The following is a 16,005-nucleotide window of genomic DNA, read 5'->3' on the forward strand; positions in this document are numbered from 1 at the left end:
ATGTCATACGGCATTTTGCTTTGGGATAGTGCCGCCGATATGAATAGAATCTTTGTCCTCCAGAAACGTGCGGTTAGGGCTATTTACAATCTGGGCCCCAAAGTGTCTTTGAGAGATAAGTTTAAAGAGATTAACATTATTACAGTTTTTTCATTTTCACGTCGTCATCGTGTCGTGTCGTATAAATCTCAATTTCCTAAGCCTCAAAATATATTACCACGGATTGAAATGGAAAGGAAATGTTTGTAACCACATCCTTGTAAAATCCTGGTAAAAGTAAAAAAACCCAACTTTACAAGGAGACGCGAAAAACAGTTAAAGCTTGATATGATATTAAGCGTTAAGTGTTTTTCGCGTATCCTTGTAAAGTTATCCTTTTTACTTTCACCCCTTTTCACTAGAGCCACAGAATTGTGTAACGTACAAACTAGATACAAACCAAAAAATAGGTCCCGCATCTTCCAGAGAATTCTCGCACAGTCTCGCTAATTCCCGCAGCTAGAGTGTCGTCATATCTAGTTTGAACGTTACATATTTAACATAAAGTTAATTTTGCTATGCACAAATTCGCCGTGGCAAAGTAAATTGAGACTAAACTCGCGCCAGAACGTGGGAAAAAGTTGGGAATTTTTCTTTCCATTCCAGAAACTCTACTTAGATTACCGGTTTATCTGGCTATGGGATACGCACATTTGCCTGCGAACACTTGACCGTTAACATCAATTTTGGAATATGTCAAAAATAAACGTGACGAAACTAGAAAACTAAAAGACTATAGAGAAGAAACTAAAAGACTATTATAAAGAAGGAATGGCCGGATAATAGAGGAAAAAGCTACGTAAAGCAAATATTGTAATAGAAAATAAATGTTTTTTTTTACTTCTGGTACGATACGATATATATTTACTTATTTACATCACAATTTTTACATACTTACAAATAAAATAAAGACGATTTTTCTTCTTCCAGATAGTTATGATGTGACAATATTAAGTGAAAATAAGTCTAAAATAACAGGAGTACATGCAATAGATGATTAGGTGTACAACTATCGCCTCAAAAATGCATAAAATGATCTCTGACATTAGCAATGCAAAACTTTGTCCGTGTTTAGATTACTCGTTTCAAGCATAAGCTAGGCTTAGGTCAAAAATATCGGTATACCATTATATGCATATTTTTTCAGAAAATAATCGCTATATATCGTCGTTATGTTTTTGAACGCATTTCAGTGTGATATTTACCATTTGGGGCAGCATGAAAAATTACATGTTAACACGTGTACGTTTGAAGGTTTGGTTAGGTACTTAATTTTTTTTTTTAATGTTTGTAGGTATACATATTGGCTTTGGGCAAATTTTGTCAGTAAATATCGATACTGTTTATAAATGTAGATCCGATACATATCGATATATTTTTTTCACTTACCATCACTAGTACAGGCACTAGCCATAGAGTGCGAAATGAAAAAAAAACTCGGCTTTATATCAGCGCAATCAAAGATCATCCACATGCATTGTTGTGCAGAACGTGCTTTAGTTAAACATGCAAAGCCCCCATGCACACATATTGTTACGTTATGTATACTTAGAAATAGTAAATAACATATACCTACTCACAAGTAGCATTCTTTTGAATATTGAAATTTTCAATATTTTAGTATAAGTACATGCGATAGTTATTAAGTAAGAACGAATACTTAGATGTAAGAACGAATACTACGTCCTAAGTCTGAACTAAAAATACAAACAAACGTTTCACATTTTGACGGAAGAGATAATACACAAAATGGCGGGTTTTTGTAGTTAGGTACAATTTTTACATAAATTAATTTTAGTATAAAAGTATTATTACGTTTTGAGTTTTTAATTATTTGTTACCTGTTTAACCTGATGGGTCGATAAGCTAAATAAATAAATGTATATATTTATTGACGAAAGAATTAAGAAATAAATAAACAACCTTTTAAATTATCCCGCTCGATTTGTCATGTCAAAAAAAAAGTCGCTACTAGGGAGGTAGCCCTTGACTTTCGACCCTGTTTGCATTTCTCGATTACAGTTAATGTTGAATCGAGAAATAATTTTTTGGATAATTACACATAAAGGGCATCCAATTAACTTTATCATGACCTCAGTGGCTCATGGGAGGTAGGGCCACCTGGTCGCAAATCTTACGTAACTTTCTTGTTACTATTTATTGGCAAGTAATCTTTAATGCTAAGATGCCAATGGAAATTTCGAAATAAGTGTCAACAACAGAGATGGGCAAGCGCCCGGGTTGTAATGGGTTTAAATCGGGTTATAACCCATTAACGCTTCAAAATCGAAGGCAAAAACTTTACAAGTAAATATTTGTTAATTTAATTAATAAACAAATATTACAAAATGTTTATAGCTTTCTGATCTAGATGATTCGATTTGTCTTTCCATTGAATCGATTCGCTTGGAAATCGCATTAAAATAAATCGATAAGAAAGATCGTATGCACTAGAATCGATCTTCATAAAAGTCAAGTTGTAATTTGCATCCTTAATCCATAGGATTGCAAGGTGGGTATTGAGTGGAGTTGCTTCTTTTTCGTCTAAAAAATATTTTTTTACATCGAAATTTATAATAAGTACAGAATTATGCAAAATTCCATATTAGCCGTTTCTGCCCACGATTTTGGGCTAAAATGAGTAAAAACCAGGTTATAATCCGGGCGGGTTAATTGGGTTTTCACCCACTGCCCATCACTGGTCAACGATAATCGAAACATACAGTTACACTGTACAATGTACACACAAGACTTAATAAATTTTGAGCATGCACATATCGCCACATAAATTACAATATAATAAACCGCCTAATACCATTGCAGCATAATTTGAATAAATTAAATAAATCTTACACGGCGAACTTGGTACTTATGTTGAAGATTTCAGCTGGCTAAAAATATAATAAATTTGAAAAGAAATGAATTTCAACGGTGACACTCCACAATCAATGAATAAATTATACAAGAAAGATTGAATGATTCCATACTAGACTACATAATGATGGAAATAAATAAATTATGTACAAAATTAACTACGACAGATCAGAGAAATGTACATTTTTATAGAAGAGAAGAATGTTTGCAGAAAAGATAGAATATTATTCACAAGTGCGAATATGACATTTTGGATTCACGGGAGGGTTTTGAGTGTGAATTCTCGTGTAACATAAAGGGAGTGAGGGACGAATGAAAGAGTAAAGGCGTGCTTTCTGGGAAAGGTTGTGTCTCTCCGACACACGCCTACCTGCGGTCCCTCTATTGCACGCATCGTTCGCATATTGCCTCCTGCACATGTCTAGTCTGAAAGGGCACGGAAATATATCAAACTCAATTAAATGTTAATAATAAATTCTCATTCCTTCATGGTACCCTAAAAATTTAATACAATATTACTTTTGACCTACAATAGACGACTCTAGGTAGTGCTATCAACTATGTGTATTGTGTGAACTTAGTGTACATCTAAATTTGCTTCAGCGCCATTACCAAATCCTTTACCTCGTATATTAAAAATTATAAAGCCAAATTAATTATCTCCAATCGTAAGCTGGTTAATGTCACGCGGTTACCAATCACAATCCTATGAATGTTTGGTTTAAAATTAATTTAATTTACCAGCGGTGCCTTTTGTACAGCGACCACCTTTCCGTCGTCGGCACATGTCATACCTGTTGGTCAAATTAGTTTTTGGTGTCTTCATTTCAACTGTTTCGACCGTCACCGGGGTACAAATAACTAACCTTGTAAAGTAATTTTGACAGTTATCTTTGAATAATGGCGCCAAATACTATAATTATTAATTGTATACTCACTCTGTTACCTGGAATTCCAAATGGTAAATGCATAAAAAAAGCATTATATGAAAAAAAAATACACGAAGAAATTGCCTAGGTATTTATTTCTACCTCTTATTAAAATACAAAACCTATGTGGAAACTTAGTAACAGTTATTCTTATTTGTCTTGCTCAACTTGGAGTCAAGATCATGGCTACAGATGCCGTAAAAATATCATTTCTATGTTAATGCATAAAAGGAGTTTGTCTTCCTCACGTGGGCAGGCATTCTATGATGCAATTTTTATTACAATACGTATACCTTTGCTATAATGTCTGCAATCTTAGCAAAAGTGTGTAACTGTAATATCACATTCTGAATTAGTTTTTTAATTATTTCAAATTGAGTTTATTAAAACCTAAAAAAATTATTTTCATTGAACATCATGATAGTTTTACTACAATGATATTCATATAGTCGATGTTTTCTAGGAAGGGCGTAAGCAACAATTCGTAGATTTTTCAGAGGAGCATGCTTTGAGTTTTACCGTCTGTTTTAAAATATTTATTTCCTGTTTCAAAATTCAAGTTTGGTTTTAATTAAGTTGGATTTTAAAACAGTCGTTAATAGTCTATACTACCTCAGATCGAATTCAAACTCTTACTCTATTAATACGGTTCGTTTTGCCTGGGTCGAGCGCCAGGGACACTGGCTTTATTTCAGAATTTATTTTTTTACAAACGAAATGAAAGCCATTTGAAAAGTATATATCGTATAGTATACGTGTTCTATTTAGTTCAGTTGATATAAAAAAAAAATCATTGGTATATGTAAAGTGTTTTTTTTTCTATCCTGAAAATTTTCAGGAATCAATTTTAATATATATTTTTTTACATAGTGATTGATTCAACACTTTCACTGTTTTGCGGAATCAACCAGACTCATTTGAGGTTACAACCTCTCTTAAAACCTAAAACATGCTCCCTTCAAAAACCTACGAAATGTTGCTTACGCCTTTTCTACAAAACACCGAATAATATTTTTGCTATTTTTACTAATACAAAGATCGAAGAAACACAAAGAAAAATCCCTTCGATAAGACGGCACTCGAACCAGCGTCTGTTTGCCACTCTGAGGCTACCGCCCTTACCAACTGATTATTAAAACCTTGCCCTGTACTCGTTGTCCGTCCGACATCCGTCCGAAACAGTTACTGTCAAATAAGTAATACTCGACCGAATTAAAAAACGCATGATGCGAATGAAGCTTCATACTCGACATTGACTTAATACGGTCGAGTATTATTTATTTGACAGTAATTGTTTCGGAAATATGTTGGACGGACAATCAGAGTAGACCCCTAGGTACTTACTTCGTGATAGCAACAGCAATATCGTAGACAGGCAGCCGTCGCTCCCTGAACAGATACTTGCCCATGTCAGTGAGCGCGGCAGCTGAGTCTATAGCGTCACGTCCAACTCTATTTTTCTCGAGGTAAGGTGTGGCATCTCGTCCCTATAAAACATGAATATATATTTTTAATGGTGTTGTAGCGATTTAAATAAATAAATATAGCTGTACTCATCGAGTTCTTAGGTTCATTTCTAGTTTATTTCTATTTTTCAGCCATTTCGATTGATATTTAAAAAAAGTCTCATAATGTCATTGACTTACAATTATATGAACGTCGGGTCCGCGCTAAAAAGTGTCCGAACTTATATGGCGTTAAAATCGTATACAGAGCGTCATTCACGCGTTAGTCTTCGTTTGTTCGACTGACAGCGAAGCAAGCAAAATTTGACAGTACTGCGATGACATTATAATTTGAATTCAACGTTTTAGCTTTTTCATATTCCTTTACATGTCACTACGTTTAAATAGGTTGACTTGGGACATTTTTTTCGTGGTTTGTGTATTAGACCCGTCGTCCATTTATTTGTAAGTCAATGCATAATGTAGACTAAAAACATTAATATCACATCACTAATTACCTAATAGATTAAACTCGTGTACGCACTATATATTCATTCATTTAATCTCCTCATCTCTGGCAAATGCAGTCTAATGAAGTAACCTTTGTACGTTGTCGTAAAGATAATTAAAAAAAAAATTGTTTCTCTACTCATATATCACTAATTTGGTGTTACTTTTACTTTAATTTTATATTTGCTTAAACAAAATTTATTCACTTAAAAGCGACAATTATAAAAATAGTTTATAAAATACGTAAATTAGTTGACGTCCTTACAAGGTTCTATTATGTACAATTTTGTGAAGTGTCACAGGGATCATCCTAGAAAACTTGTAGTACAGAAATTAATCATCTTGACATTATATAAAATTAATTGGAACAATAAAATCGCAACCCATAGCTTTGTCGTGCCATAATATGTTTGTATCTGGCTCTGTGAGCCTGTACCCTCGTTCTCCGTCTGACATCCGTCCGAAACAGTGACTATCAAATAAGTAGATAATACTCGACTAAAGTAAAAACGCATGATGCGCATGAAGCTTCGTACTTGACATTGTCTTTTAATTTTGGTCGAGAATTACTTATTTGACAGTCATTCTTTCGGACGGACGTCTTACAGAGACCGAGGGTAGACCTCCAGTAAAGAGCCGGAAACGTTGGTTTGTTTGAAGAAATAAATATACGCGATTTATTTGTTTAATTACCTACAGCTGTATTTATTTAAAGTCAGTGTTTAAGAAAACATTCAATATTAACTGCCTCCTTGGCTGAACGGTTAGCATGTCGGACCCGCGACACAGGGTTTCCCTAGTGCGGGGCTACGTTGAGTGTGTACGTTATTATAAATATATATATATTAGACAATATCACATACGTTGCTCCGATCCCAAAGTAAGTAACTAAAGCATTTGTGTTATGGAAATCGGCAACAACGACGGTACCACAAACACCTATACCCGAGACAATATAGAAAAGTTTTCTACATTGACTGAACCCGGGACCTCAGATATGGCGACACCTTGAAACCGGAGTGCAAGTCACTCGACCATCGTGGAAAATAAAATAAGTTTCTAACAGCTGACGCTAACTGTGTTTGTAGTCCCGGCATTCCTTGGCCGGAATAAATATTTATATCGCCTGCATTTTTTCTCGTGAGTTGGTGTAATTTATGGTTGACCATGTGTGTGTTCTTGGCATGCGCAATACAGGGTTTCCCTAGTGCGGGACTATGAATGAGTACCTACGTTATTTTTTGAAATCGGTTAAAAATAAAAGCACCCTAAACAGTAGCTGTTAGACGTGAATATCATGTTAGCAAAAATATTATGATATTCAAATAAAATAAATATTATAAAATGATAATGTTTTATTTACATAAGTCGTATGCCCATTTCATATTTAAAATTGCCATTGCGCAATTAAGCGGTTCTCTTAGTTTCTTAATTAACCTCTAACATAGATTGTAAATCATATGTAAATCACAAGCGCTTTATTTGCTTAAATTTTTTATAATGTATATAGTACCTGACACTACGCTTAATAATGTTGACTGAATGAAATATTAACATTATTACGCGCTTATTGTTTTCTTAAAGAAATTGACGTGTATTAGTTAATGCAATTAATTAAAACAGGGTTATTTGTAAAACAGTATATTACTAACATAATATGCAACAATTTTTTTTGCCTGTTTTTTAATAATTCATCAAATTTTGCTTTCATACACAAATCAAAATATTTAAATTGTTCGCACACAGTGACAAATCTGTCAACAACAAGTCGCAAATCAAAGACAAGTCTGTACGGTAACAAAAGGAAGCGCTAAGGTAAATACGAGTTCGGTGCAAAACACAGGACAGGGGTGGGGTCTACTACCAGTGTTGCCAGATCGTTACATTTCTTACATTTTTCGTAACTTTTGACCATCTCGCGTAATATGTAAGTAACTATTGTTGACTTGAGAGATTATTAAATATCAGAGATTTAGATTTTTAATAAAAATGGAAGTAAATTAATTTGCTGCTCCGCGAACCCAGTGAAAGTTAAAAAATCGTGCAAAATAGCTGCTTGTGTTGGATTTTTTTTCATGCAGTTAATCTATGACTGTAGTTTTGTTTGTGTTATTTATTTCATTAATTTTATGTGGAGGAAGGGTGGGAAAATGAATTGCTTGAAAAAATATTCAACACATGCGCAGATATTTATTGTAAATTCTAAATAGTTTACGAACGCACCCAAATTAGGCAATAAAATAACTGAAAGTAACTCTAAGATGGCCCAAACAAAATGAAATAATCAATTACTGATTGTAGCTTGATTTTTCTAGAGCGTACTTAATTTTTTATTTTTAAGATTCAGGCGTATTATATATATAAAAATACTGTATAAATACGCCTAATACCTTCGTTCGTTTTTTAATTAAAAGTTCTAACTGTAAAAGACATATTACACTTAGAATTTTAATTACTAAAAATCGAACCAACTCGTAAAATGCAACTTTTACAGCAAAAATGTGTGTTCAAAGTTTAAGGTAGGTAACGAAATGTAACTTTCGAGTCAAGGGCCCTGGCAACATTGCCTACTACCATACTACCAAATACAGCTGATTGAAAAATTCTCAGTGAATATAACAAAAACTCAAAACTTCATTTTTAGTAAATTTATTACGTTCTGTAAAAGTCGTGAAACAAAAGTTGTAAAAAAGCTGTGTATGATGTTAGTAATACTCGTATAGTCCTGGGAGTATGTTAGTATTTTACAAATAAGACTGTATAAATTACTATAACTGACACCATAATATGGCGTAATATTATGCATGTATGCATAAAAGTGGAACATAAACGTTGTCACGTGGATACTAGAACAAGTTTGACGTGATCCGGACGTGTTTACGTAACTTTCTCGACCTTGAAAAAATTGATTGCTAATTTCCTAAACTTAGATATGAAACTAGTTTTTGAACGTGTTTATTTCATATTCGGTATTGATCTTATTTATGAACGTCTATGTTTATTTTAACAATTATGTCAACTTTATGAAACAACTATGTTATGAATAGAAATTTAATAAATTGTTATTCCTGTTAACCATTTCAATTAACATTTCTTTACATATTAATCGATTTTAGTGTTTGCTTGTAATATCCGTCACCATAATCGATCATATAAATTTCCAAATACTGTCAAGTAAGTTTGTGGACCTATCAAGAACCTATCAAAGAGTGGAATCGGACAACTTTTCTGAAAAGTTTATGAAATTACCCATAATGGATATATTATTATAAGTACAGCCAAGAAAATGAAAATTTTGTATAAAGTTTGTCGCGTCACAAAGCATCCCAAGGAAAACGTTTTATTTTATTTCAAAATTAAGCTTTCTGTCCCTAAAACTATTTTAAAATGTAATAAAAGAAATTGCCGCGCTAACGTCACTACAGGTCAACTCAGAACACATGACGTCATTGGTAGGTAGGCAATGTATACTTGCTTGCTAGAATTTCTCATATTGACCAACTACAATCTAAACTTTTTTAGTTGTCAATTAAAAATGTAAAATGACATGCTTGCCTACGTATGACTTCAAGTGTTGTGTTTGATATTTGTATAACTAGATAAAAATATTACAATTTTCATATTTTATTTTATTGATTTAAAAACACAAATTATTATGATTTCACAAAAATATTGATTGAATGGTCGTTTTATACAAGTATATAAGAATTATATATAAGTTATATAAGTACATTTAATTTTTTTTTCTGATTTATGGTTCGATTGTGTATCTTATACATAGATTTAGTATCTAGGTACCCATAGATTGGCAATGCAAGTGAAAGAGCGTTAGTATACACGTATGTTAGAGCGAGATGGGTAGACGAGACCACTTCATTATACGCTATGAGCCTGCATGAACCTAGGGTCAGCTGACAACGAAACAAATTTCGTTTATTTTTGAAAAATAATTGGCTTTATAATGTGAAATAATGTTAAACGGACGTTTATTAGTCATGGTAACATGTTCATGATGTAACTCATCTAAAAAGGAAAACTCGCCAAGCAAAGGGTAAAGTTACGTTCTGATTCTGTGCCCACATTATTCATGCAGGTCTTACAATTAATGGATTTTTGTGTAGCACTACTCTCGTGAATGTCAATCAGTGATTTCTTGTTGTTAGAGTTCTGTTCTGTTCCGAAATATGATACTCATATAGGATCACTTGTGTGTCCATCTGTTGTATTGAATCATTAATTAATCAGTTAATTAACGTCTCCGTGTTTTGCAATAAGACATTTTGGTGAATACGACGAAGTGAAATGCCGGTGTAATATCGATCGATATTAAAATTAAATCAGTGGATGGCGCAACACTATTTATCTTGCACACATGCACATTATACGCACACAGATGTATTTTTGTTTTAGTCTCGTCTCCAATACTTCAGAGCCAATCTATGGATATACTAAATTTATGATCTTATATAAAACTACTTAAAATACAGGATTTTAAAATAGGAAGACATTATTGAACATTTGGCTGGATGGATTTATTCCGCTACCGCAAAGCCAATATACAAAAAAAAAGACAATTGGCGGCAACTGGAAAAGTTCCGATTGTGGTTTTCTTGTTGTTAATGTTTTAAAGTGTTTCTTATTTTCACAAAATGGCCAGTGACGCAGTTCTAAAATACTTATTAGATACAAATAGGCCTTATTCATGTGCAGATGTTACTGTGAATTTACGGGGTGCATTTACAAAAGGCGCAGTCCAAAAAGCATTAGACGCGTTGAGTGATAATGCCAAAATCAGATGCAAACTGTACGGCAAACAAAAAGTTTATGCTGCTTTACAGCCTGATAGTTCTGAAGGAGATAATAATGTTGAAGGTAAGAAGATGCGTCTAATAATGAGATTTACAATGTCTTTAAAAATATTCAAAAGATTTTTGTAAACTAAGATATTTTCATGGTATTTATTTATTTTAGTATTTAGTTTTTGCCAGTAGACAGTGATAGTGGTTATTTTGTCTTCGTTATTATATACTCTGACAAATAATCTTTGTAAGGTATCAAAGAAAGGCAGATATTTATGTCTGAATAATTTTGACAATCTCGTTGGCTCAATAAATTTTAATGAGAGCCCTGGATGGAGGAGGTAAAGGGATCAATACTCGGTAGGATCAATTTGGAATAGAAATTTTCTAAATTGAATCTGGTCTCGGTGTTTCGGACCCGAAACGGAATTAGTGTTAAAATAAAAAAGAATACGATAATTATATAGGTACCACAATATTACATAACGGTCAGGCGGTAGGAAAGGGGGCATTATGGAAACTGGACTTAACTGGTCTAATCAATCCGAAACAAACACTAAAACCAATTTATGCCACTTTAAAAAAGTCCTGTAGCCTTGGTAAATGAAATCTTTCATCTTCATTTTCTCTGAAACAATCGCCTGCGAAGAAAAAATAATAAGAACCAAACGTGTTTATTTAGGTCTAATCTATCCGAAACAAACACTAAAAACAATTTAAAACAAAAAATCTTTAAAAAGATTTTAAGTCATTTCCATAGTGCCCCCTTCCGTACAGTCCAATACATTAAACCAAAATCTAATCAGCAATCTTACTTTTTGTGTTTAAAGGTGCAATGAATAATAAATTTAAAAATAAATACCGAATTTGAAAACTTTTTTACAGACTATGATACTCAACTGAAAGCACTAAACGCCAGCTTAGCAGAAAAAACAAACTCCTTAAAAACAGCTGAAACAACTCTAAAGAACCTAACTTCTTTACCAACTAACAAATTAGCAAAAACTCAAATAGAGGAAATTGAAAAAAGAATTGTTGTGTTTGAGAATAAATTAGCAACACTGAGAAGCTCCACTGAAGTTATTGGTGCAGATGAAAAAAAAAAACTATTATGTGAACATGAAAAATTATTGAAAGAATACAGGTTGAACAGATATCTAGCTTTTAGTTTAGTAATATATAATTACAATAATAAATATAATACGTAATGTAACTATAATGTGGGTTCATATTACAAATATTAAGCTTTTACTCAGCATTAGATATAAATTTCATAAATATATTTTTAATTTAAATCACTAAATTAGTTTTTAATCACTATAGATTTTTTATTTATATAAGCAATTTGAATAAATTACAAAAAATAACTCTGTTATTAGGCAGAGAACTTAGTGGAATTACCACCAACAGATGACCTGATAGGCTTGATCTAGACGAATTCAATCAGTGGTTGCTGTAATGGAGGGCTGTACAAACCCTAAATAAAACCATCTTAATAATTTAATAGAGTAAATTAGTGTGTTAATACAAATAATAGGTGCTTCATTTGATATGTTGTATAAATTAAAGTAACATAATTGTTAATAACAATTAAAATTTCTTTTAGGAAACGCAAAAGAATAAGTTCAGAGATTCTGGATGCAATTCTGGAGGAATATCCCAAGTCTAAGAAGACATTGTTAGAAGAACTTTGCATTGAAACTGATGAGATGGTCAATTTTAAACTAATGTCTAATACATAAAAATGTACTTGATAAATTAAATATGTTGATAAAAGTACCTAACTGTATCTTCTTTGAATTACTAGTTAAGAGCACATCAAGTTTTGTACTGTTTGTACTGCAAATGGCATAGGGCTGAACTTAAATCTTAAAATCACGTAAATAATAACAGGTTAGTGGTGTATTTACACAAAAAATATAATATGAAAATCGTAGTAGTAAAATATCAATATATGCATTAATTAAATATAATATTTAAATCTTAAGTGTCAAAGTTGGCATACTCTTAACCCTGTGCATAGAATTTTAAAAGTGCCTGAATTAAAGAGTGAGCTCTAGATCTAGCAGAGTCTAATTACGAATTTAGAAAGTTTTAAGTTCTCTTGGTCCAATTTGACTTTAGCATATCTTTGACTTTATATCTCACATTCAACTTCTCTATTAAAGCTAAATAATAAATTAGAACTATAAGAGCACGTGAGTTTAAAAAATATGGTGCACATTATACCCATAAATCCTCTTCTCTTGATTCCTTCAAACGACGAACATTTCCTTAACTACTAATTCTGTTTTTTTTCGTCCATTCCCTTAATTTTATTTCCTTTTTGCTTAATATTATAATCTTTCTTTGTTATAATTATCATTAATATTAATTATTATTATTATTTGTTATTTATTATTATTACTATTTATTATTTATTTTATACAAAAGTATTAAGTAATTTTATTACTATACATAATATATTAATATTTATGTATACGTTCTATAAATATATGTATTTATTATTATTATTTATATATTTACTTTATTGATGAGTAGTGTATTTATATAAACCGCTTTCTTTACAAGATATTCTTAGGTTGCACCCCCAACTCTTAAATTTCCATCCTAAGGTTGCCAAGGAGAAATTGCTACTCAGCAATAAGGCCGGCTGTTGTACATTGCCTTACTCTGTGATAGACATTACATTACTGTTCTGTGTGGTCATTGTAATTTTAATGTGCAATAAAGAATATTTCATTAATTCATTCTTCACAATGCTTCATTCATTCTCAAAAGGAACACGTAATCAAAGCCTGATACGATTTTGCAAGGGTAACAAATTGTATGCTTAATTTTTCCACCTACAACATGAAAATTTAGGTTAAAAATTATACTAAAACTTTTACTGGTGAAAGGGTTCCATTTTAATGCAGAACCCGCCTGGATATCACCACCGCCCTTTTTATTTATTACTTGGGTTATTAAAAATGCGTCCTTAATATCAGACATTTCTGTAGGCAACGGTTATTTATTATTTTCTATCAAATGAACCATCAGACGGTCTGCCGTTTATACCAATTAAAAGGTTAAAAATGAGTAGTCTACCTTTGTAATCTTACTTACCCGAGATATAATAATACCAGCTATGGAGATCCGTATTCTGGGTCCTTTGAGCAGCTTGTATCTGAGATCGACGCCGTTCCAGAACGATACGAAGTACCGTTTAATTTGCACATTGTCGCCGCCGTGTAACCTGTTAAAAAACGACCAGTTACCACGGAATATTCGTAATAATTAATGTTATTAGAAGAAATCTTTGCGAAATTGTGGGAAACATTATTGACGGTGGGTGGGTGCATTGCAACTGCCTCCGTGGCCGAACGGTTACCATGCCAGACTGCCACGCAGAGGTCCCAGGTTCGATTCCCGGGCCGGGAGAAATATTTGTATGGCCTACAGTTATTTCTCTCGTGAGTTTAGGTGTAATTTGTGGTTGTCTATGTGTGTGTCCATGGCACCCGCGACACAGGGTTTCCCTAGTGCGGGGCTATGTTTGAGTGTGTGTGTTATTTATTATTGTAAATACAAAGATGTTTTTGACTATGTACACTACCTTTAGTGTTTTGATTTTGGATAATACTACTTGTAGCTCGCAGAAAATTCTGTACATTTTATTGCAGATTTGCGCACTTGTATGTAACAAATACAAAATTATTACAATGAAATAGACGTTATTAAAAGTACTTTTACTTGAAAACCAGAAATTTTATGCAACATTCGTATCAGGTACAGCATCATATAATGACATTTGTAAAATACTAACAACTTCGCAGGGCTATTATTAACACCATAAAAAAACATTTTCGTCCTATGACGTTTTACAAAACATAATACATTTACCAAAAATATTTTTAAAGTTTTTGTTTTATACTATCTGACACTTTTTAGGTTTGTATTTGACATTTCGTGTGTGTTGTCGAAATAGCTTAGTGTCTGAGTGAAATCTTGTCGATGTAACATATCGTCGCCGTACTTTCTTAAACTCCTATCTTAAAGCACAAAGTTACTGAAATGCAAAAATTGGATTGTATATACAAATTTTGCTGGCTGATGTCTCATCACATTTCCTTCGTATTTACCTACACACTGGCTTTTCCCTATTCTTAACGTAATACATCCAAATTAACACCCCTGATAAGAAATTTAAAATAAACAGAAAGTTTTGTCATCTCCTGTATAAATCACTCTTTATAAAATATGAGTTTGAGAAACTAAGGCATTGATATTGTCGAAGTAGCGTAGCGTCCGAGTAATGTCAATGTAACATTATTGTCGGTGTAGCGTATGTCTAAGTTCAGTTTTAGAGTCCTGTATTTGGTAGTAAGTTCAAATATGCACGTGTCCTTCCTGACGACGCCCACCCTCCGCTCCTGCGTTTTGCATCGGACTGCACAGTGTTATCACCATTTGGAACGATCTGTTTAAATATTTTTATTTTTGTACGAAAGTAAAATCTGACGAATTATTAAAAGTCATGGAGTAAAAGTTGTTGTTTATGGATGCGAGGTTGTTAGTATTTATAAGTAACCCTGTATATATATGTTACAAGTATAGTATGTATATATGTATATTTTACTACATATTTGTGTGAGGGACAGAGTCTATCTGTTCACCTGTGAAAATCAACGCTTAAAAACGAATATAATCGCAATAATCCCTGACCTATAACCGTCATAATCAACAATAACGAGTATTTCTGGGTATATAACGTATGGTGCGTCGCGCTGCTGCCGCCGCCGCTCTTGCGTCGATCGCTTCGCTCGGTACCGCTTGCTTAGGTGATCGGGCTCCATAAACGCTGCGAAAAAAAAATTTTGTTAAGTTACGTTAGGTAAATTATGTATGTGCCCCACGTGGCCCTCCGAGCGGACCGGTTCGCCGCCAGGTGTAGTAGCGGCTGTGCTGGCCGATCAAGAGACCCATGAGATAGTAGTCTTCTACTGTGAAGTGGTGATGCTCCAGGAGGAGATCGCCGCACGTGACCGGGAGAGGGCCTATAGCGGGGTGTTTCCGCGGCTGTCCGGCATAATCCTACCAATAGAACTAAAAGAAAAAGGTATGTATAGCCCTGTAGCACTGGGCTTAAGAAGAAGGCTACGATATCACCTGCCTGTCGTAGAAGGCGACTTAAAGGTGACCTCGGAGTTGCGGACGCCCAGAATGGGGGCTTTGATAGTCCATACAAACAGCGCCTCCGGGTAGAGTGTGGTGGTTGCACTATGCCGTGCCGTACTCGGCAGGGATAGCGAGGGCTAAGAGCCCGAGAGGAGCCTAAGTAGGCAAAGAGCGTAAGAGGCACCGGTGACGGTCATTACAAATCCCGGAGCCTCGTAACATGCACGGAAAAAGGCCACCGGGGGGTTT

At 33.6% G+C, this 16,005-nt stretch overlaps 2 protein-coding genes across 4 annotated transcripts in view; one reads left to right on the top strand and one right to left on the bottom strand.

Annotated features, from left to right (window-relative positions):
• The window catches only part of LOC113239857 (A disintegrin and metalloproteinase with thrombospondin motifs 16), a 255,368-nt gene that overhangs the window by 16,543 nt on the left and 222,820 nt on the right, over nt 1–16,005 (bottom strand). For 2 of the 3 annotated variants that reach the window (XM_026477008.1, XM_026477006.1), the window contains exons 7-10: nt 15,304–15,439; nt 13,705–13,834; nt 5,187–5,329; nt 3,284–3,339 (exon numbers count right to left, since the gene is read on the bottom strand). In XM_026477008.1, coding sequence (XP_026332793.1) covers nt 3,284–3,339; nt 5,187–5,329; nt 13,705–13,834; nt 15,304–15,439 — 465 coding nt within the window. Of the gene's footprint in view, nt 1–3,283; nt 3,340–3,654; nt 3,708–5,186; nt 5,330–13,704; nt 13,835–15,303; nt 15,440–16,005 lie in introns of all 3 variants that reach the window. The other variant, XM_026477007.1, reaches the window with a different exon arrangement.
• On the top strand, nt 10,349–12,338 carry LOC113239859 (homologous-pairing protein 2 homolog). The gene is made up of 3 exons (XM_026477009.1): nt 10,349–10,669; nt 11,482–11,740; nt 12,203–12,338. The coding sequence occupies exons 1-3, from the start codon at nt 10,447–10,449 to the stop codon at nt 12,336–12,338; spliced, it is 618 nt and encodes a 205-aa protein (XP_026332794.1). The 5' UTR covers nt 10,349–10,446.

This window comes from Hyposmocoma kahamanoa, unplaced genomic scaffold (assembly GCF_003589595.1).
Source record: "Hyposmocoma kahamanoa isolate Upper Pololo Valley unplaced genomic scaffold, ASM358959v1 116, whole genome shotgun sequence".
NCBI classification, from domain to species: domain Eukaryota; kingdom Metazoa; phylum Arthropoda; class Insecta; order Lepidoptera; family Cosmopterigidae; genus Hyposmocoma; species Hyposmocoma kahamanoa.

Coding starts and splice junctions, on each gene's coding strand:
- LOC113239859 (XM_026477009.1), top strand. CDS start 10,447: ATGGCCAGTGACGCAGTTCTAAAATACTTATTAGATACAAATAGGCCT. Junction 10,670..11,481: donor AGGAGATAATAATGTTGAAG/GTAAGAAGATGC, acceptor ACTTTTTTACAG/ACTATGATACTCAACTGAAA. Junction 11,741..12,202: donor AAATTATTGAAAGAATACAG/GTTGAACAGATA, acceptor AATTTCTTTTAG/GAAACGCAAAAGAATAAGTT.